At 38.8% G+C, this 21,658-nt stretch overlaps 2 protein-coding genes across 2 annotated transcripts in view; one reads left to right on the top strand and one right to left on the bottom strand.

Annotated features, from left to right (window-relative positions):
• The window catches only part of ppp4r1 (protein phosphatase 4 regulatory subunit 1), an 18,205-nt gene extending 6,476 nt beyond the window's left edge, over positions 1–11,729 (bottom strand). Inside the window, exons 1-14 of the mRNA XM_015399918.1 lie at positions 11,529–11,729; positions 8,985–9,029; positions 8,542–8,671; positions 7,419–7,525; positions 7,182–7,324; positions 6,954–7,100; positions 5,618–5,725; positions 5,027–5,092; positions 4,701–4,859; positions 4,407–4,531; positions 2,296–2,777; positions 1,879–2,207; positions 1,329–1,415; positions 783–968 (exon numbers count right to left, since the gene is read on the bottom strand). Coding sequence (XP_015255404.1) covers positions 783–968; positions 1,329–1,415; positions 1,879–2,207; positions 2,296–2,777; positions 4,407–4,531; positions 4,701–4,859; positions 5,027–5,092; positions 5,618–5,725; positions 6,954–7,100; positions 7,182–7,324; positions 7,419–7,525; positions 8,542–8,671; positions 8,985–9,029; positions 11,529–11,535 — 2,121 coding nt within the window. The 5' untranslated portion in view covers positions 11,536–11,729. The remainder of the gene's footprint in view (positions 1–782; positions 969–1,328; positions 1,416–1,878; positions 2,208–2,295; positions 2,778–4,406; positions 4,532–4,700; positions 4,860–5,026; positions 5,093–5,617; positions 5,726–6,953; positions 7,101–7,181; positions 7,325–7,418; positions 7,526–8,541; positions 8,672–8,984; positions 9,030–11,528) is intronic.
• A 174-nt stretch (positions 11,730–11,903) lies between these two features.
• rab22a (RAB22A, member RAS oncogene family) overlaps positions 11,904–21,658 on the top strand; it is a 14,361-nt gene continuing 4,606 nt past the window's right edge. Inside the window, exons 1-3 of the mRNA XM_015399919.1 lie at positions 11,904–12,198; positions 14,501–14,580; positions 18,064–18,145. Of these exons, the coding sequence (XP_015255405.1) occupies positions 12,163–12,198; positions 14,501–14,580; positions 18,064–18,145 (198 nt within the window). The 5' untranslated portion in view covers positions 11,904–12,162. The remainder of the gene's footprint in view (positions 12,199–14,500; positions 14,581–18,063; positions 18,146–21,658) is intronic.

Here is a 21,658-nt window from a genome sequence, read left to right as displayed (position 1 = left end):
CAGCCATGTAGCAGTATCTTTGCTAAATGGCTGGATATAGATCTTGTGCTTCTAGACCTCACTGAGGGACGGGGGGACTCCATTTTTAAGGGGTCTGCAAGTGATCGAAAATGGTAACTTGCTCTATAAAGAGTTAAAGCCATGTTTGGTGAACATGCAGACTAGTGATTGCAAAGAGTATAATTCTAACGAGAAACTCCCCTAAACAGTTCGATTTTCAGACAGTAGTGCAAATTTGTGGGGTAAATATCTTTCATTGGGGAAAACCGACTGAATTGCCCCATTGTGCAATATACTACGAGGGTGAACTGATGTCAATCAAACCTAGTTCTGAAAACCAGTAGTCACAGTTTACTGACCTATAAGGGATAAATATTAAGAAGAAACCAAAATCAATTGAATTTATAAAAAAAAATAAAAAAAAATTTGCATTAATATTTTCAATGTGAAACACAAAGCCCAACACTCTCCCTCTCTATGATAGCTGCCAACTCCAGCCAACGGTCCTTCAAACTGGCTATGATGCAAGATGATTAGCAGAACATTTCCAGACTCTGTTCCTTTGATGATTTGAGTTTAAAATCAGTATTATCACATCAGCTAAGAAATTAACTGTCACTTGATTTGCTGCTGGAACAGCTGCTTAAACTAAAATAAAAAATCTCCCATTGACTTAAAAACTGCTGTAAAAAGCTACTTCTATCAGGAGTGCTGTGGGACCGAGCCAATTGGACCAATTGGACCCCGTGTCTCTCTGTGGTAGCGTGATGACCACTCCCTACCTGCACGTCACTGGCCAGCGTTTCATACGTGTCCTTGAGGCAATGCCAGTTCTGTCGACCCAGAGTGAGCGCCACCCCGGGCAGGCTGAAGGCACAGTGTTTGGCTATCTCTGTATCCACCGTCTGCGCGCGCGCCGGGTCCGTCATAGAGAGGTACTGATCCAACAGCTGCTGGGGGATAACATTCTGCAAATGCATCACAAAGAGACAGCTATTTAAAAATGATATTAGGAAGAGAGAAAGGTTTTTAAAACAGTGTCTGAAGTATTGTAGGCCAACAATACGGCTGTAATATCAACACAGTTTAAAAAATAAGCACATTTTCACATCGCAGGACTTTTTATTTTTGGTCTTTTTACATTTAAGAAGAGTAATACACCATTTTACTCCAGACCATTGGGTTTAAAGTGGGATCGCTGCCCCATAGAAGGGAACAGAGAGCAGCAGCTAAAGCACAGATCCAGTAAAGTCCTGCAAAAAGGGACTCTTCAAGTGCTTCAAAAGCTAATTTCCATTTTTAGCAAAGCCTTTATCCTTTAGACCAACCTGGATTTTCGGCTTTTCTTCAGACACTGGGCTGTGGGGACAGTCATCCTTCTCCTCCTCCTCCATGCTTTCAATTAATTCAGACTCCTGAGGTAAAATAAGAGCAACAGTGACAACATAAGTGTAAACATAAGTAAATCCAAAAAATAAATGAAATAAAAAACAAACAAAACTATATAACTTGAAATTTCCTTGATGGAAAGTTAAAGTAAAAATCTGCTGTAAGAAGAGAAGAGATCTTAGCTGATCCTAAAAAAGAAAAAAGGGTTTCGTGAAAAAGTAAGGAAATATAAGCATGTGTTGCCAGCTCTGAAAATAAAGCACCTATCATATAAACCTGATGTAGCAGACAGTCCTACAGCAGCAGCTCGTTTTAAGCAGTAACTTAATGCAGCAGCTAGAACTACTCCGATTGTTATGTTACATTATTCAAGCCAATAAAAACCAAACTCCAGTGAATCTTATGACAGTGATGTTAAAACTGGTGTCACTGATCGTGCAGCTTCTATAAAGCTTGACGCTTTAGCTTACGAACCGAGGCGTCTCTTACCTGTACTGGAGAGCCAGGGGAAGATTGCTCCTCCTCCTCCTCCTCCTCCTCGTCCTCGTCTTCCTCTTGGGGCTCTGTCTGCGTCTGCTCGTCTTCTTGTTCTTGGACTGGGCTCGGCTCCGAGGCTGGAGGAGTTTCCACCGTTTGCTCCTCGTCTGTGCAAGTTTCCTGCGTTTCCTCCGACTGAATCTCCCCCGTCGTGTTCTCCGCCAGCGGGCTCTCGTCGTTAGCTTCTAGCAGCGCTTCTGGTTGCTGCTCAGTTGGACTGTTGTCCGTCGGGCTGTCAAGCTGGGCAGCTTTCAGAGCCGCTGACAATACTTGAACTTGAGCTGTGGGTCAATCACATGCAGGACTGAATCTATATGCCAGTGCAGCGTCAGAAATCCCACCACACACACTCTGGCTCCATACACTCACCTTGTACGTCAGGGTCATCAATGTGAGGTTGCAAACAATCCAAAACCTTCTGGATCTGATCGCTGGTAGCTTTGCCGTGGCTGGATTTAGACTCTGGACAATTTTCCTCAGGTTCTTCTTCTTCTACCCCCTTTTCTATCCCTTCCTCGGACTTCTGACAATTAAGCATCTCCAGTTCGTCGCTGATGTCGGGTAAAGGAGCTCTCCAGTAGTGGAAAGAGTTAAAGCTCTGGTCTGTCGGCTCCGTTTCTTTTGTGTTTCTAGCATTGTTTGTAACCAGGGGAGTGCCACCGCTGTCTGTGAGAGTCTCTCTGGGGACAGAAAAATGGCTCTCCTCAAAGTGGTCCTCGCTGTCCGGCGCCGAAACGTGCTCAGGCGATGGCGTCGCCCTGCCGTCCTGATTGGGAGGGGTGTGAGTGATGGCTCTCTCTTTGTGGCAGATGCTAATGTCGGCACAGTTCAGGGAATTTAGAGAGCAGTTGCTGCAAAAAGACAAAAGATCAGACACAATCAGCACTTCCTCATGTTGCAAGTCTGTTTGCCAACTTTTCATTTGAGACGTGAACTAACCAAACAATTGCAGCACTTTTAAACTTTCTTTAGAAACAAGGTTTTGAGGGTTAAAAAAAAAGAAAGTAATTGACTTCTTTTTAAATTAGCATTCAGAAAAGAGGATGAACAGGTTTGTCCCCGTGTCTTTTGAAAAAGGATGATTCATCCAAGCGATGACTAAGCTCCAGCTTCCTTCACTAAAGTCACACTCTGAACTTCAGTCTGTCAAAAACGAATGTGCAATGAAAGCGTGACAAAATTACTGCAAGATTAACAGACAATTACCAACTACAAATACACCGATAGACACAATTAACACGTGTCATATCATTAGGGAATCATCTTTCATTGCACAGCTGATGCTTCCGGTCTGCTTTGCTTTAGGATCATAACTAAAGTATGTGTAGATTAAGGTTTAACTCTGATACTAGTTTCCACAGAATTGTAGACAAAACCATATAGAGATTATTTGAAGTTCTGCGTGGAAACCAAATCTTTTTTTCATCTTATATGCTAAAAAAAAAATCCAGATACTTCTAGATCCAATCATTTGTAAGCTCTTGTCCTTCCCTTATGTGTTAAAATGTGTTATTATCTGCTGTACAGTTCAGGGTTACACGGTTTTAATAAATTCAAATCAACACAACAACCTGGAGATATAACACAGACCTACTCCAGATGTCTTCTCAGTAAATTCTTTGGAAGTAGTGAGGAGACGTGAGTCAGTCTTGGTTATAAAAGCTTCACAAAGCAATAAATCTCTACTTAAATACAGCATCAACCGTCACATTATTGAGATTAGGGCTGGGGATTTTCACCAAAGTCCCGAATCGATTCGATTTTGATCAATTCTGTTCTAAACCGATTAATTTTGATTCGATCTGTTTTTACAATAATGAAAGTATTTCAACTGTGTTTCAAAACGCTCATGTATTTTTATTTTTTCCAGTCATATTAAACACAAAGTGCAAACTTGTAAATCGGACAGTTTAAACTTGAGATGTGAACAAAACTGTCTCAAAAGTGCAAACTTGTTTATGAAAAGTGAAAAAGCGAAGCCTCAATCGAGCAAGCAGGCAGTGGAAACAGCGGGGACACAGCAGACATGCATGAGCTGCATTATCTCCACTGCACAAACCACATTTGCAGCGTTGTCTGTAACGACTACAGGGTGTTTGCTGGTCAGCCCCCATTTGTTAATGTCTTCAATCAACCTATTAGCTATACTTGCAGCTGTCTGGCTTGAAGCTGCTTATTCGAATGTCACGCGTCACTACGAAACTAATTGTTCTCATTCCCTAGACATCAATTTTGCACAAATGTAAAGGAATCGATTCAAAAACGTTTTTTTTTTACCCAGCCCTAATTGAGATGATAAAAATACTTGTTAAACCAAAGCTGCTGGTTGAGCAGAAATAATAAAACATATTTTTCTTTTCCATACTTTAAGACAGCTAGGAGAACCCCTAAGCAACTTAAAAAACGAAGTATATAACAGGCCCAGTTTTAGGAAACTACCATTTTTTTTTTTAAAGCCTGTGCCAGCAGGAATGCCTCACCTGTCTGACGTACACCTGGGGACCTCTGGAAGTGCACCATCTTCCCTAAAATGAAGGCCTGCGCTGGAAGGGTTGGCAAAGGTGGAGATGAATCTCCCCAGAGACTGAAAGGCAGCCTGTCGCACCTGAAGGGGGCGGAAGATTCAGACTTACAGATAAATGCATATAATTCAGAATTCTGCTGCTCAGATTCTTTAATTCAACTGTTAGACAAAATTAATCAATTAAAATTTAACTAAACCTAGTACATAATTTAAGGCTGAACCAAAAGCTTTAAAGGCCTTTGAGACTCACCCAACGGGACTGGTCGCTGATGAGGTTGATGAAGAGGGGGGACAGTTTAGAGCGTCGCACCTCTGGAGAGGTGGAATTGGAGACTGTCATGAAGCACTCAGCACACGCTTTCCTGATGCCCCAAAGGCTGTCTGAGCACAGGTTGAAGAACTTGGGCATCTATATGAAAAATAAAAGCCCACTGTAAGACTTTGGACTGTAAAGAGAATTTTTGACAGCCAGAGAATCTAAGGAAATATTGACTTTTTAAATGGAAACCATAGATTGCTCGATCATCTCACAACTAGCCGACAAAATAAACCGGAAAGTATTTTAAGGTCTCTCACCAGAAGTTTTTCTGTGGCTTCCTGGCCAACAATCGAACAGAACTCCCCAAAGTTACCTGCACACACCTGTAACATAAAAACAAAAAAGAAAAAGGGATGAAACTAAACAAAAAAAAAAAAAACTTATATAATCAGACTAAACATAAAACTTTACATTTTCCCTTAATTCATTCAACTCTAAATATGTCCAGATGTGTCAGAGTCTAATGAAATTAGAATAACAGAGACATCAAAAAAGAAGAAGAAGAAAAAAAATCCATGACTACATTTAACCACATTTGCAGCCCTGACACCAACTGGCACAAGTTTGACAGAATTAACATTCCAGAGGGGAAACAACGGCGTAGTGTCAGCTGAACAAAAACAGAACTGAGGCTGATTTAGGGAGCGACTGAATCCACACAGACCCAGCAAAACAAGCAGATTTAAAACTGACCTCACATAACTGCTCCCAGAGCCGTGCTTTAAGCAACGGCAGAACATTGAACCTGAGAGTTCTTCCTGTTTTTGGAGTGTGTCTCAAACATGAAGGGAGGGGGGGGGGGGGGGGGGGGGGGGGGGGGGGGGGGGGGGGGGGGGGGGGTATTTTACCTTGCGCACTTGGAAGAGTCTGGCATCGCTGCACAGGTCGCAGAAGCGAGGCAGCAACAGATGCTCCACTGTGTCTTTGCTCAACATGGTGACAACTTTACACATGATCTGTGTGAGAGAAGGAATGATTATAGAATCACCAGCTGAACTAAGAAAAGAGAAGACGGGTGAGAAAAGGTTAGACAACTTAAACAAGAGATAAAGTCAAGCTTATATGACCAGAATTAAACAAATAAAACTGCCCAATAAATGTATCTATATTTTATTTTTCTATCTTAATATTTCAATTTCCAAATAAGACTTAGACATATTTATTTTGCCATTTTGTATACACAGGTGTGAACAAAAAGACTTTTAGTTTAGAACAGCTCTCTAGACAATTTCATTTTTTAAAGTGCAGCCTCGATAAGGTAAGCAGCAGTTGTTGTTAAGCTGCTGCTACTGCCTCCAGTTCCTGAAGCACTCGCTTCTCCTGGCTCAGGGGAGGAAGAGGACGATGATGACGATGCTGTGAGGGTGGTAGCCCCCTGGGTTGAAGAGGCTGGGGTGGTTGAAGCAGCTGTGGTGCCATCGGCAGGTTTAGCAGCGACAGAGAAGGCTGGAGAAGGTGTGGAAGCCGGAGGGTTTTAGTATTTGGCAGGAAAGCATCTAAACTGCTCTCCTCATTTTCACCTGCAGACGGCTGTGCTTCCCTTCTAGATGTCGAAGATTGCCTGGGAACAGCCCCCCCCAGGCCAACAGCACCGTCCGGACGCAGCCAAGACTCCGTCAGAATGATGGCACAGCAGTTACACATCTCCTTTTTTTGAAGAGAGTTTGAGTTGGAAATTATCCATTTTGTTTTCCAACCAGCGGCTGTCGGAGAGCGGGACTGATGGAAGCGGCAGTCTGTGGGGATCTCTCTTTAGCTTCGCAGTTAGCCCCCCCTCTGCAGCCTCGCTTTCTCCATCTCACGCATCTCTTCCTCCGTTCGTTATTTTCCGCTGTTGTTTTGTTGACGCGGTCCATAGCACTCCGCAGCTTTTAAAACGGTCAAAAATGTCAGTATTTAAAACATTTTGTGACTGTAGCTCCAGCAGGCGTTGGTGATCATGAATGCGGGTTTGATGTCTCGTTTGTATCGTTTTAAGCGGCATATTTTGTGAAATTGTCGAGAGGAGCTGCTCTTCGCCGCTGCATTAGAGCGCCTCCATGGTAACTATGTTATATATGCTAAATAAGGATCTGTTGTTTAAATCGAAATGAGTCAGAATTTGTTTCTGACTGTTGAATTTTAATAGCACTTCAGAAATAAAGTAAAGCAGAAGCAGCCAAATGAATTAAGGGAGTTTCTTACAGCAACTGCCTCAATTTTGTAGTCATCATCACTGCTCGTTTCCGTCAGGTCGAGCAGAACGGGGCAAACTTTGGTCTCCATGTCAGCTTTAGAAATGAGGCCCTGCTCCAACAACACGAGTAGCGCTGCCTGACTCGTCTTCCGCACCTGTAAAAGATTAGTGTAAACAAAGAAAAACAAATAAAAATGCTAAAATGAAATAAATGAGGTTATTTATGTGAAACTTACCTGGTTATTTGGGTCTGTGAGATAGCGCACCACAATCGGTACCAAGTACCTCGAGAAAGCAGCTGGGAAATTGGGCCGACTCTCATGCAAAAACATGGCAATGTTAGGAACTTGTTCCATCAGCTCCGATCGCACGGTGGGCTCTGATCAAACAATACCGCACACATTCAATAACCAAAACAAAACAAGAAAAAATAAAAAAACAAAGACTAGAAAAAAAAAAAAAAAAACATCTACCTCCATCTTCCGACATTCTGGCAATTGTCTCCATGACACTGATAAAGTCATTCTCATTGTCACTGAACTCTCGAAGCACATCAAGCAGGCCACGAGCCACGATCTGCCTAGAAAGCAATAGCTCCAAGTTAGTGGTTCGCTTGCCAATACCTACAAGAGTAAAGTAAGCAAAGCACAACACGCAGCTCTAAAAGCAATGCCAATCACATCTACTTGAATAGCGGACAGCTCAGCTCTGTAGGTATTAGTATAAAAGCAATAAGAAGGAAACAGCTGTAATCAGCAAACAAAACACAAACATATGGATTTAGATTTGTGAGTTTATGAATAAATCTGAAGCAGCTTTTCAGGCAGAAAGACAAACTTTAGAAAACAATCCCATACATTAAAAAAATCTACAGAAAAACAGGAAAATTAAGGAAACCAAAAGTGTTTTCTAAGATTGCTTTACAGGAGATCAAACCCATAAACTTACAATAAACAGATGCTGCAATGACATTATGTCAGTGTAACCTGGTGTTATTCAGTATTTGGACTATGAACATTCGTTTTTATAACACTACAATTTCCCAGTAATGATTGACTCCAGATAATTGAGATATTTCAATGTAAATATCTGCCTAGCATTTCATCCTCCTTCAACAAGCTAATGTCTCCTCAACTCTGATTAATCTGCTGACGTCTCGTTGTGACAAAGTCCCACAAGGCGTGGCATTATGTTAATACTCAATAATATGACAAACATGTTAAATAGCTGTGGTAACAATGGTAAAGTAATTTCCAGAATCAGTGAAACCAAACATTTATCACTCTACATGGTATGCAGCATTTAAGATTTTTAAATCAATGAAGAGAATAAAAACAAATAGGAGGAAACAGGCAATCTTTCCTATTATTAATAAGTGGAATAATGATCAGTTTTGGAAAAAAATAACACTTGTGAATACATATATTTGTGAGGAGTCCAGCTTTATTTTTAACATGAATCCCCATGATTTAGCTCTAAAGATTTACCAGCAGCAAACTAGCTGAGCACAGCTTGTTAAAGAGTTTGATGATCTCAGGGTTTGACGCGTTTCAGTGGACGGTCGGATTAACATCCTGAACATAGAGCTCATCTTACCTATTGAATGTATTGTCGCTGAAGGCGTACTTCTCCAACCTTCCTAAAGGGGTGAGGTTGTCTTGTCCAGCATCAAGGAATGCTGTGATACGGATGCCGTCGCAATCTGAAGCATAATCATCAAATCCAACTGTGGATGGAAAGATTGAGCTTTTACTGTCAACTCAAAAAATAAAAACACATAAATGTACACATTAGCAATCTCTGAAGATGGTGTGCAGAATATACACATCGGAAATAATCAAATAATAAAAATGTTTGACATGAGAAGCAAAGTGCAGATTTGAATGGGGGAGTATAAATATTCTGCTACTAAATACATCAAATCTGAGTTTAATTTATTTGGCTAATATACATTAGATACACATTATCATTACTTACACATATATAGAAAATAAAATAATTTATCCCTTGTCATAACATGGATCTATTGGTATACTTACAGTCATCCAGATCATCATGGCCATCTTCAAAGTATAAAGATAGACCTGCAACAAGGAAACAGTTAGTGGGGAGTAGTAGGTTTCTTTACAATAAAGCAATATTATTTGTACATTTAACCTCCAGACTTTAAAAACATTCTAATAAACATAAAGTTAGATAGATTAAAGTTATTGCAGGTCATACTGGGATGAAAAGGTACATTTCGTATCCCCCCTCCTGTTTCTTTCTCCATTTTCAGTAAGCTAATTTTCAACAATTTGAGTGTTAAATTAGTTAAAGCGACTCTGAAAACTGCTCACTGCAACAAGAGGAATGGCTAAGTGAATAACGGGAAATCTCCATCTACACAGACAAAAATGAAAGATGCAGAGAGATGGCTTTGCTGCTAATAATCAAACCATCTAAACCCAGATTTAGGGACCAACGGTGATTCAGAAGGAAAATGGCCTTCAGCCTCAAATCCAATTCTTTCAGGTGCTTATGATTAATGATATCAGATGTCAAAAAATATTTGAAGTGATGCTAAACAAAAAACTCCAACATTATAAAGAAAGGAAAATTATCTTTTTGATACTAGATTTTATGTAAAATTCAGTGTTCAGGTCCCATAACACGCATCATACATCAAAATTGTGTCAGTTGATGCTGGATCTTTGCATTTACAGGGTGTAAATAATGAACGTTATATTTTCAACGTCTACATCAGGTCCATCCAAAACTATGAGGAGTTCTGCAGCTTTTAATATTCATCTCTATTTTTAGCTCTTTATCTCTATCTTAATTTTGTCTATTTTTTTAAAAATACCATGCGACTTAAACACGTTTATAATATTTTGATTCATGTATAATCAAATATCTCTCTACCCAATTCTTTTTTTGTTTACAGTTGTATGGTTAAACTTTGGTGCACACAGTTAACGTCTACTGAAAAAAATAAACATGTGAAATTATTTTTGCTTCATAAATCCACAATCAATTTACCCCACCTGTTAATATAAATTTCATTTATGTTTACATATTTTAATGTACTTTGATATTAAAATAATCTATTTTACATTAAAGCATATTAACAAACACAGCTACAAGAAAAATATTTTCAGGCAGAGACATTAAGCGATGTAATACGGAGTATCTTTGTGTAGTTGCAACATTTTGATTAAGAAAACACTGTAACTAGTTTACCTTTTGCATGATAAGCATTTTAATATTGAGGACTTAAAAGAAAAGCAGTATGGCTAAAATGTCCAGAAACAAATTACTATGCTTCTTTTAAATGCTAAAAAGACACAAACATTATTAAATAACCAGAACTGCACAATATTTTGAATGGATGTTTTGGATACAGTGTCTGGTAGGATGCTAGAGTGATAAAGTTCACCTTCCCTCCATATCTACAAGAAGTGTGGCTGAGATACATTAACTAACAGGATGGAAGAAACCTAGAGAAAAATGTAGGTCAGCCAAAATAAAAATAATAAAACTTACAATTTTATTAATAGTGCTGCTAGCAAACATCCCTACAAATAACAGTGTGGCAACAGTACTTTATGTGATCTTCAATTGCATTTCATAAGCTTACTGATCAATGAATAAGAAGATTAAACCAGACAAAAAGAGGACCTGATACACTTCTTACATGTTATTACTTCTATCATATTCCTCAACCCATTTATTCCAAAACTGTCCATCATTTGCCATGTTTCTGTTGTCCATTCTTTAACATATCTACATGTATATTGTTTTGTTTGTAGTCTAGTTTACTTATAAAGAACTACAGCTGGTGGGGCATTTCCTGCACCGACCAGGACACTCCAAACCTGCCAGATTTCAATGAATAAATACAAAATTATTTTAGATTTTTTTTAAATGCCATTCAGCCATCGATATACCACAGGACTAGTAGAGACAAGTTAAGATAAGCCCAGAAGACCAGGAAGGGAAGAGTATGTTTACAGCTGTTGAGGCTAAGGAATGTGCTCCAGATATAAAAACAACCTAAAACTTGAAATCATGGTATCTGCCTAGTGCTTATTCAAATTTTCTTAAACATTACTATATAATCTAAGACATCCAATATTCATAAAGCCTAGAAGCAAACAGTCCACTTTGTTATTGTATATATTAGGATTTGGGCAGCTTATGTCTGACACTGACTAGCTACCAGGCTAACATAAGGCTAAGTCAACTCGATAGCCTAATACTTTACCAGGTCGAAATTTAAATCCACATCAAATATATCATCCGTATTTGATAAAGAATAACTCCACTGATCTTATTAGACATCTTTTTCAAACTGAAAACTGTTTAGCAGTGAACGCTTTTGCAATGACCCATTTCAACACTCCTGTTAGCTTTCGTTAGCGAACAGGCTAATGCTAACAGCCCTGCGCTACAGTCGGCTTTCTTAAGGTAGCATTACACCCAACAAGTGCTGAAATAGTTAGCAGAGTTCATGTGTTACAACTCGGATCAGTAACACTGCACTTTATTAATAAAAAACATAAAGTTTATAAAAGAAATGCCAGGTTTAAAAGTGTTATTACCTGCCATCTTGAGTATCGCCTTGCTCTGCGGGCTGCCTATCTGCCTTCTAATGCGCTTCCTCCGACAGGGGTGTTTTTCATGACAGGGGTGCCTTTTTCGACACAACACCGTCCGCCGTCCCGTTGTGGGCTGTCACTCAAACACGGCAGCTAACTACTTCCTGAAAGTCCTTACAGCGCTGATATTTCCACACGGATTATGTTTTAAACAACTAACTCTTACAATTGTTTCGACGCTCTGGTACAAACTCGACATTACGGAGCATAAACTGAGCTTTCTTTGTGCGCCTCCAAACAAAAACAAAAAAAAAGAAAGAGAGAGACTATAGAGTCACGTGACCACACGCCGTAGTTCAAGATGGAGACCGAGCGGCTGAGCGGCTTCGCAGTTAGCTAGCGAGCTGTTTACAGTTATGACAATATTTAGTGAAATATGAAGGACATGAAGACGTCACGATGCGTAGAGCAGGAGTTTTAGCCTAAATCGGAAAGTGGATTTATACCTTATGATTACTATGAAGCTACAGACTTTATAAATACAGATCGCCTGAAAAATTATCCAGATAAAAAGGTAGAAGCAGAATATAAAAGTGCCCGTGATCATTTAAATATTCCGGTTTGAAGATACATTGCTATGGCACTGAGAGAGCTGAAAGTCTGTCTCCTTGGGGTAAGTAATGAATCTGCGACTCTTTCTGATCTGTTTTATTTAAAACTATAATCAGTCACCCCTGATTATAGAAACAGACTGAAAAACACCAATTGTGCTTTTTTTTAACATTAAGTACTTTTAATTCAAACGTCTTGGTTTGAGTCCAAACTGAGATCATATAAAATGTTTCAACATTATGAGAGCGTTTACATAAAATACCAATCCTCACCTATCCAGTTTATCATTTAAACAGAGGCGTAGCTAGAAAATGTTTATAGGGGCAGTAACCAATGTACACCGAGGGGTGGCCGGAAGTAGATAGGCACCACAACCTGAGGGTCAATCTACACTGTTCCAATGGGAAAATTAACCAGCAAAATATCCATATTTTTTAAATAAAGACAAACTATACTTTCCCACAGCCTTTGCTGACAAATAGATGAATATATTCAAACATCCGTGCTTTTTAGATAACAGAGGTTTCAAATAACTATGTACAAATACTTCGTTACTGTACTTAAGTACACTTTTTAGGTATCTATACTTTACTCCATTACTTATTTTTCTTCCTACTTCTGACTTCTACTTATTACATTTTCACACAAGTATCTGTACTTTCTATTCCTTACTTAAAAAAACAAACGTTACTCGTTACTCTTGGCTTCCGTTTAATGTTTATAAATATTTATTTCAGGTCATGTGCTGCCATCCACATCTAGTGAAAACAAGACCTCCCTCATCCTTGGCCCTATCTCACAGAATTTTTTTAAATAATCGAACAATTTAGCTTCCAGATCATATAGTGGCATCTGGCTGTTTTTTAAAGCTTACTTTATACTTTTATACTTTAAGTGGTTTTTGGAGCACATACTTTTTCAATTTTACCTGAGTAAAGTGGTCAAGTTGATACTTCAACTTTTACCAGCGTGTTTTTAAACTGCAGTATCTATACTTCTACTTAAGTAACAAATGTGTGTACTTTTGACACCACTGCTAGATAAAAGGTGTAGTGCAGAGGTCTTCAACAGGTGGTCCGCGACCCCTAGGGGGTCCATGGACGTACTGCATAGGGGTCGCGAAAATTTTGGTTGATTAGCTGTTTTGTTTTTTTTTTCTTGCAATTTTTTCCACTCATTCATATTTCTTTAAATCCACATTAACATGAAATTAACACACTGTAGTAAACAGATAAATGGAGGCATCAATGCACACATTCAGCGACACACAGGAGCTCTTTCTAGCTGGGAACCGTATTATTCACAACACCTGTCCCATCAATGAGGAATCAGAATCAGAAATACTTTAATAATCCCAGGGCGAAAATTACTTTCGTTACATGACACTATCTGTTATAGAGTGACTATAAGACCAGTTTAATAGAACACAATTTCATACAATATATATAATTAGGTGTCCCTGCTCCATCTTGTTTGGGGATCCTTATACTGAAAAATGTTGAAGACCCCTGGTATAGTGGATAAAATTCCTTCAGGTTTGAGTTTTGGGCAAACATCTTTTTCTTTGTCATTACTTACCTACTTTTATCTGAAATCATTCTGCATAAAATTGATACTAACAAGTACTTGTATCTACATAAATTGATTATTTTATAAGTTTTTATTAAACTAGTTATTAATCTATGATTTTACTGAACACTACTGGATGACTTGCAGAGACACATCATTTTCTCTTTACCCCATAAAACACAAAATCTATTTCTGAAAAGAGCATGGATTCTCTAATTATCATCTTTAATGTTTGTATATTGATGTGCATCATTAACCGCAGAGTATTTGTTGTCAAGTAATTGTTAATATATGAGAAATTAAAATTTTTTGAATATTCCACTTGAGAGTATTACTGTTGCCACCATCTGTATTAGAGGGGGAAAATGGTAGCTCGCCCTTGCATTTAAATTAAACGAAAATCTGCTTTATGAGTCTATTTCTGCTTAAAGTATTCAGACAATTTACTGTAATTAATCATGAGTTGATATATTGGGCTTAGAAGGTTTCTCTCATTTTAAATAATTAAGGGTTTAAAGGGAACATAATGGATCTAAGTATGCGGCGATCCTTAAACAATCTTAAAAAAAGGAACCAGGTCAGCAAGCCAGCAAAAATGTAACACTTAAAGTAGAACTTATCAGTCAGTTGCTAAATTAAAGCCGTACCTTTTTTTGCTAAAGAACAAGATGTGAACTCATGGTTCCTGTAAAACTATAGATAATGTATTAGCAGAGGAGAGAAGAAAGGACCCCAAAGATGTTTATGATGCTTTATAAAATAATAATATATATATTATTGTTTTGTCTGTGCAGGATACTGGTGTTGGAAAATCAAGTATTGTTTGTAGATTTGTAGAGGACAGCTTTGACCCAAACCTCAACCCAACCATTGGGTAAGTTCCTCCTGTGTCATGATTGTATCACCTTATTTATATACTTCAACTGACAGATTACTAAAATACATGCAATGAATGTTTAGTAAGAACTGAAAAGAAGCAGTAATAATTCAGATTTCTATGTTGTTGCCAAACAGTTATTTTAAAACACTTTATTTTGCCACCATGTTATTATTATAATATTGAACTTTCTTTTAGGGCTGAAACAATTAATCGGCTTAATCAATTGTTGAAATAATTGTCAACTAATTTAGTAATCGATTAATCATTAAATGGAGATTAGAGTCTGTAAAACATGCCTTTAGCTGACAGAGCAACCCACTTAGATCAAACCAAATTGTAATAAATATATGTAAATATTTTGCACTTAAGATTAAAGAAAGGATTTTTTTTCGATCAAGAACTTCTCAAGTGGAAATGTTTTAGTTTAACTTCGTTTAATTTCGTAGAAAATCTTCTTTAAGGAACCTTCGGCTATCTGACTATTAATTGAAAAAGTAATTGACAGATGAATCAATTTGCAAAATAATCGTTAGTTGCAGTCCTACTTTCTTTCTCTTATTGGATGCAAGCTAGGCCTAATGAATGGGTTTTTTTCTGTAGATAATTATATTTCAGTCTTCTGAAATACTGAAGATCGATTATTTTATTAATAATAATCTCTTTTATTTGTAATTGACTGAATCCCTTTAGCTATGTTGACACTGCACACGCTTAGAGCATCAGAAGCCGACAGTTTACATGCAAAATGGTTGACTCTCATCAAGGCGATCCAAAGGTCCTGCAGCACACCTTGATGCAGCTGAAGCAGCGTCTCATGAGCCTTCTGAGCATCTAATGCGCTTCACAGGCAGCAGATGCTAAGGTTGGAAAAATTGAACTTTTGCTGCTTGACGTGCCACATCAACCAATCAGAGAAGCTGATCTGAGGCTGGCAGGGAGACGGACACAGCGCTGATGATACAGAGTGCTATGATCACTCCCCTGATACTGCCTATTAACACCTAAATTAACTTAACAGGTCAAAACCTGATGTTTAATATTATTCTGGTGCCTGCAGTTTGTACCACATACCTGAAAAACGCGAATATCTACTTCCAACCGCAAAGAACAGTAGGGGAAAACCCCCGAAGAGGCGACTAGGCCTGAGGAAGCTGTTCCTGGGGATTTCTAATGACAGCGTACTGCTGGTGTCGTAGATGGGTGTCGTTCCAAGGTAGTTATCCCCACCAGAATTTGTATCCCCTCGCCGGGAGCACGCTCGGAGTTCACTCCGCCTCAATTCCAACCTACTAAGAGTGAAACTTGAGCGGTATGTGGGCGTCTGCACGGCTATGACAGAGAAATAACATACCGGTATTAAGGCAGGATCGTAATCTTGATGAACTGACTGCACAGACATTATTTTCAGAATATGTTAAAGCTACTTTTTACCAGCTTATCACAGCTAATATAGCAAAGCCGCCCTCTGCCATTGAACACAGGAGCAGTAGACGCATCTGGAGACACTTTACCTGTCGCTCTTCACTGTCATCAAAGATGCTCTTGAGGCGCGTTTGACTTTTATGTGAACAAGGATCAAAAATGAAGCAGCAGGCGTTTTTTTGCTGGTGAAATCGCGTGCGGTCTGAATGTAGCAGAGTGACAGGCTGAGGTTTGAACCAACAACCTTTCGGCAGCTCTTGTACTCAAATCTCTGCCTCTTAACTACCAGGCCCTCACATTACCAAATATGGAAGAAAATAATTTAGAATTTAAGTAAATAGACAGTGTTATTAGTCACCCACTGTTTTATGTTTGTGTGATGATTACGTTGTGAAAGTGATACCCAGACCTGTTTCTTTTTAGCCCCCCTCTTCCACTCATTTGGTGGAATTTTAAGGTATTCTCAGGCCAAAAGGGATATAAAGTCCCTCCTGGTTAAATGTGCCTAGAAAACCTTCTAACGGAGGCTTCAGGGAGCAAAGAGAGGCGTCCTGACCTGATGCATGAAGTTCAGCTGACATGCTTTAACGAGGAGGACCAGCGTCGTCACACCTTTTCCTATTGAGCCTCACTTCTCTTATAAGAAACTCATCTCCGGTACCATAAGTTGATGTAGATAAACCGGTAAATTGAGAACGTTAGCTTTTGGCTCAGTCCTTTATTTACCACCACAAGCCGGCGTGTGACCGCAACACACTGTAGATGACTCAAGCTGTTCATTTCCTTCACTATCGTGCCATTGTTCATGAAACTGAAGCAGCATTTCATTTTCCCATAGTGAAAAACATTGTTTTACAATTAGAAGAGCTAGCTTTAATCTTAGCTGCTTCACACTCAACCACCTGTTAAAGTTATGGCTTCTCAAAGTCATGCCAAGTACATCATCAGTCAAGTACTAAGATGAGAACCTGATCCTCCTGAAACATCCTACTGTCTGCTGCTGCACCTTTTGTTTCCTGCCAATGGAGACCATAAACCTGATCCAGGATAACAGGCCCCTGGCTGCGTGCAATCTGCACTGTCAACAAGATTGAGTTCTTCTAAAGAATGCCAAGAGAGCTCTCGCTTTCATTGTGCATAGCCTGGATACGGCATGAAAGTCATGCTCACCCATTCATTCTCTCCATCTAATCATCATAACAATAGTTGGGAATGATGCTGGACGATTAATTGCCTCTGCAACATAAGGCATAAGAGGCACTCAGTGTTGGTCACATTTAACCTGATTCAAAAAACGATATTTCACACTTTAGATTGCAGTAATGTGCTAACAGTGGGTTTGCTGCACCACAGAGGGGAACACATAGTTGGAGCTAGCATGCAGCTCCATGCATACAAGCAGAAGTAAAAACCTTTCCACACTACGCCGACAAAGAAAGCGGAGGGATTAAGTACGGAAAAAAACAAGTTTGTGATTTCAGTTCAGTAGTTCTTAAAAATATATCCGTTATTTATGTTTCTTCCTATTTGGAAAGTTGTTCAAAATTTAAAACGTATCTACGGGGCCAGAAAGTTATGTTAAAATAAACATTTGGTGTAAATTTGTCACTTCCAGGTTTTTCTTGTGTTTATTGTCAAGTTGGTCTTTTTAAGTGGCATTAAAAAGTCTTAAAAAGTCTTGAATTTAACTTGCCTTATGCTGCACACAACAGTAGCAGTCCAGCCACAAAGTAAGTCAGAAAAACAATCTAATCTTGAAGATAAACACCTACATACTTGTGGTTAAAATCCAAAAAAAATAGCATTTTTTTGGTATAAAAAAGGCAATTTAGATTGTTGGCAAATTAGTTTAGCTCTAATTGTGTAATCTGTCATTTTTCGTAAGACATTAAGACTTGTGATGCCTCTTGAAAGACAGTGAAATAATTTTATTACGAAGGCCTATTCACTTAATATAACAACCAACACATCCTCTTTTATCTCAGGCTTTACAGATAATAGAGACTTATTGAATTTTATTTTAAAACGGATTTGTTTGCTCAATGTTTCCCCCAGGGCATCTTTCATGACCAAGACAGTGCAATACCAAAACGAGCTGCATAAGTTCCTCATCTGGGACACGGCGGGACAGGAGAGGGTGAGTATCGTCAACCTGAGGAGGAGGGGCTGCTTATATCGTGGCGCCACAGTTGAACTGATTTTGAAATGTTTGAATTTCCGTGCGTTTGTAAAGCAGGTCAAAGAGCCGTGTCTGTGTAATTCTACATGTTTGAGCCCCTTAATAATTCCCCTCTCAGGCGCATGAATCCTGCAGTAAGTTGGATCTTCTGAAAGGGGGCAACATTTTCCTTCCTATAGGAGGAGGTCTGATTATTGGGTGTTGGATTTATTTGAGCCAGCCAGGGAATGTTTTTCATGTTTTTTATGTTTTGATGCGTCTGAAAAGTGTTTCACTGCAACAAACCTGACCCTCATTTATCTATAAATGCCTTTTTTTTCTTCCTTCCATCCAATTCCTGCTTTGGCGTCGTTCAGATTAAAACAGGATCCACGCTGAAACTGAAACTAGCTCCGTTTTTTGTGGAAGGAGCAGCTTTCTCCTTTGACTAACCGTCTACATCCCATGTTTCTATGCATCACAGATCCAACGTCGCTTCCCTTTTCTTTTCCCCGACATGAACTTCCCTTTTTCATGCTCAACCTTCTGCTATTGTGATGTTGTATCCCTTGCGTCAGCGCTCTCCCCAGAGCTGAGATAAGATCCAGCTTGTCTTTTATCCTCCTTCCCTCTGGAGGATTCCTTTTCCTAGCGCTCTTCAGGGGACATCCGCGCAGACCTATTTAAGATAAGACAGGAGGATGAACCCGCCATCTCAGCCCTATGCAGTTTTCTGTTGTTTCTGTGTCTCTCTCTGTCACTCCACTTCAGAGTGTGCATTTTTTTCCTTCTTATGAACAATTTCTTTACTTTAGGCCTCTTAATTTCCAAATAAATTCACTTCTGTAATAATAATAATATAATGCAACATGTGTTCCTGTTTTTGTGGTATGCTGAAGCCTTCTCTGGCTTGTTTTCTGACAAATTGCAAGAAAAGAGTTCAAAACCAGCTGAAAGTAGAGGAAAAGCTCAGCGTCCATATCTTGAAATCAGATAAGGCATCAAGGGACAACTGATCCCAAATAAAACCCACCAGGCTTCCACCTCTTTCTGCTCTTTTTCACTGGAATCAAGAAAAGCGTAGCTCTGCTTCCAGTTGGAACAAAAAGGTGGCTTTTGTGCACCCAGTTTGTGGTTTCAGCGATTAATCAGCTCTACCAGGGTATCAGGGAAGTTGTTTTTTATGCTTCTGTGTGGCCAGACGTCTGGCCTCGGTGTGATTGCTCTTCGGGTTTAGGCAGAGATAGACCACACAGGTCTGACTGTGGTGAAGCCCCCCCCCCTGACACTCGCCAGCGAAACAGACAGAGCTCTCCTCAGTGGCCCGGCCAAAAAAACCCCAAGCTGGATTCCTGCTGTTAGACTTGAGGCCAGTAACAACTGTAATTATGGGGAATGTGTGCTTTTTCTGAGGTAACATTGTCACTCTAAGACGAATGGTTTGTTTTGCTCTATTGTGAAGGGAAACAGAATGGCTGTGAAGACAGGGTTGGTTCGAGTCACATGCGAGTCGTCGCTCTTTCAAATAAACATCAGTTTTTGATGGGTGGCGCTTGAATTTATTAGCCGGCTGCATAGTTCCCTACAGAAATCCTGTTTTATTTATTTATTTTTGCTTTGTTTTAACCTTTTTTTTTTTAGGAATAAACAAAATCTATGAACCAAAACCGCTAACTGTAGCCCCTAACAGTAACTCTACTGTTTGATGCAATGGTGAAATTAGATGATGCATAGAAGCAATGTGTGAAAAGCTTTAAATAAACCAGCTTTATTCAAGTAGCATCTTCTCACGTATACAGAAAAATAAACAGTTAGTCATTTCCTTTAGAGAGACGGTAAAGCACCTCCATCTAAATACTACTGAGCGCTTCTTTTGATGAGTTTATATCTGAGCTGGAGATCAGATCAAATGTGTGATCTTTTATAAATATCTACATTCCTGTAATAACCTTTGCATGGGGACGGTGAATTGTTGCCATTTACTTTTGGCCCCTTTAAAATTTATTACATTTCCTAATATTTAGTTATGTCTGGTGATGTCATTTCTGCACCGTTACAGATCAGAGTCTTTAAAAAGCTACAGCATGGTCTGTAGGAGGGAATCATGTAGAACTGTGCAGTTATATCATTTTGGACCTGATATATTTAGGATTCTCATCGGGGAAAAATGAATAACTAAAAGGAGGTGGAGGCCTCCAGTGATGAGTAAGCAGTCATTGTTTCCTATTCCTTATTTACAGCCACATTCTTTGTTCTATATCCTGCCCACTATTCAGTCAATTTTAAGATGTTTTTCAGAAGTGATGGTGTCGGATTATACAAACAGATAAATCAGAGATTAACCTTACTTTAAAACTTAAGGCTCTTTGTTTATGCATGCATCGGTACAGTCCAAAAAACAATTTACTCAGGGGCAGCACTACTTCACTGGAAAAACGATCTAGAAATAAGTAAAACATGTCTTAAATTAAGTGTATTTACCCTTAATTTGAGCAGGTAAATGAGATAGTATGCCAATGGAATTAGTATTTTTGCTCTTAAAATAAGATAATTAGATAATATGCACATGAAATAAGACAATGCAAATGAGTTTTCTTATTTTAAGTGTAAATCGTCTTGTTCCATTGGCAAAATGTCTCTTTTACGTCCTCTATCCAAGAACAAATGCACTTATTTTAAGAAAAAAATTACTTATCTAGATTTCAAATTTTTCCAGTGTTCATCATATTTTAACTCAAAAGTAAAAAGTAGACATACAAGAAATAACTTAAGGAGGAGTTAAAAATATTTGGTGAAAATGCTAATTAAATTCTGAGTAATGGATCTACTTATTATAACAAGTGATTTGATATTTTAAAAAATGATGTACATTTAAAAAAACAGTGATATGAAGTGCAAAGTAAATCTAATTGTAAGTCTAAACACTGTGTATAAAAATATATCTGCAAAATGTGTTATATTCAACAACAAAAAATACTAAGTTAAGTAAATTGTGCAGAACAGCAATAAAAAAAATAAAAATCCTATCAGATTTATAGTCCCCACCCTTCAGATATAATAGAATCTGTCCTTAAATTACAGTCCGACTCATTTACACAGTAACAGATAAAAACCTTTAGATAAATCAATCATTATCGCCACATATGTGACTCAATAACCATTAAAACAACTATTATCATTCATTTCAGGTGGAACTATTTACTTACTTGGATTATATCAAACTGCACTTCCAATATTCTCCACTGTTTGGCGCCAATTACCTTTTCCTCTGATCACGGAGCAGACGGCTTGCTTGGTCTCGCAATGAATCCTGGGAAAACCAAGGATAGCGAGGATACATCAGACCCGTCCTTCAAATCGGGCAAAAAGAAGGACGCATTTTATGGCCGCATAACGAGGATTCTTGGAATCTGACCAGACCTCGGCGCCACGCTATGACATAATCGGCCTTCGAATCTGGCCTTCTCAGGACACATCCCATGAATTCGAACA

Source organism: Cyprinodon variegatus, unplaced genomic scaffold (assembly GCF_000732505.1).
Source record: "Cyprinodon variegatus isolate N-32 unplaced genomic scaffold, C_variegatus-1.0 Scaffold1056, whole genome shotgun sequence".
In the NCBI taxonomy this organism is placed as follows: domain Eukaryota; kingdom Metazoa; phylum Chordata; class Actinopteri; order Cyprinodontiformes; family Cyprinodontidae; genus Cyprinodon; species Cyprinodon variegatus.
Note: the sequence above shows the minus strand (reverse complement) of the source record. Positions and strands in the feature narration are given on the sequence as shown.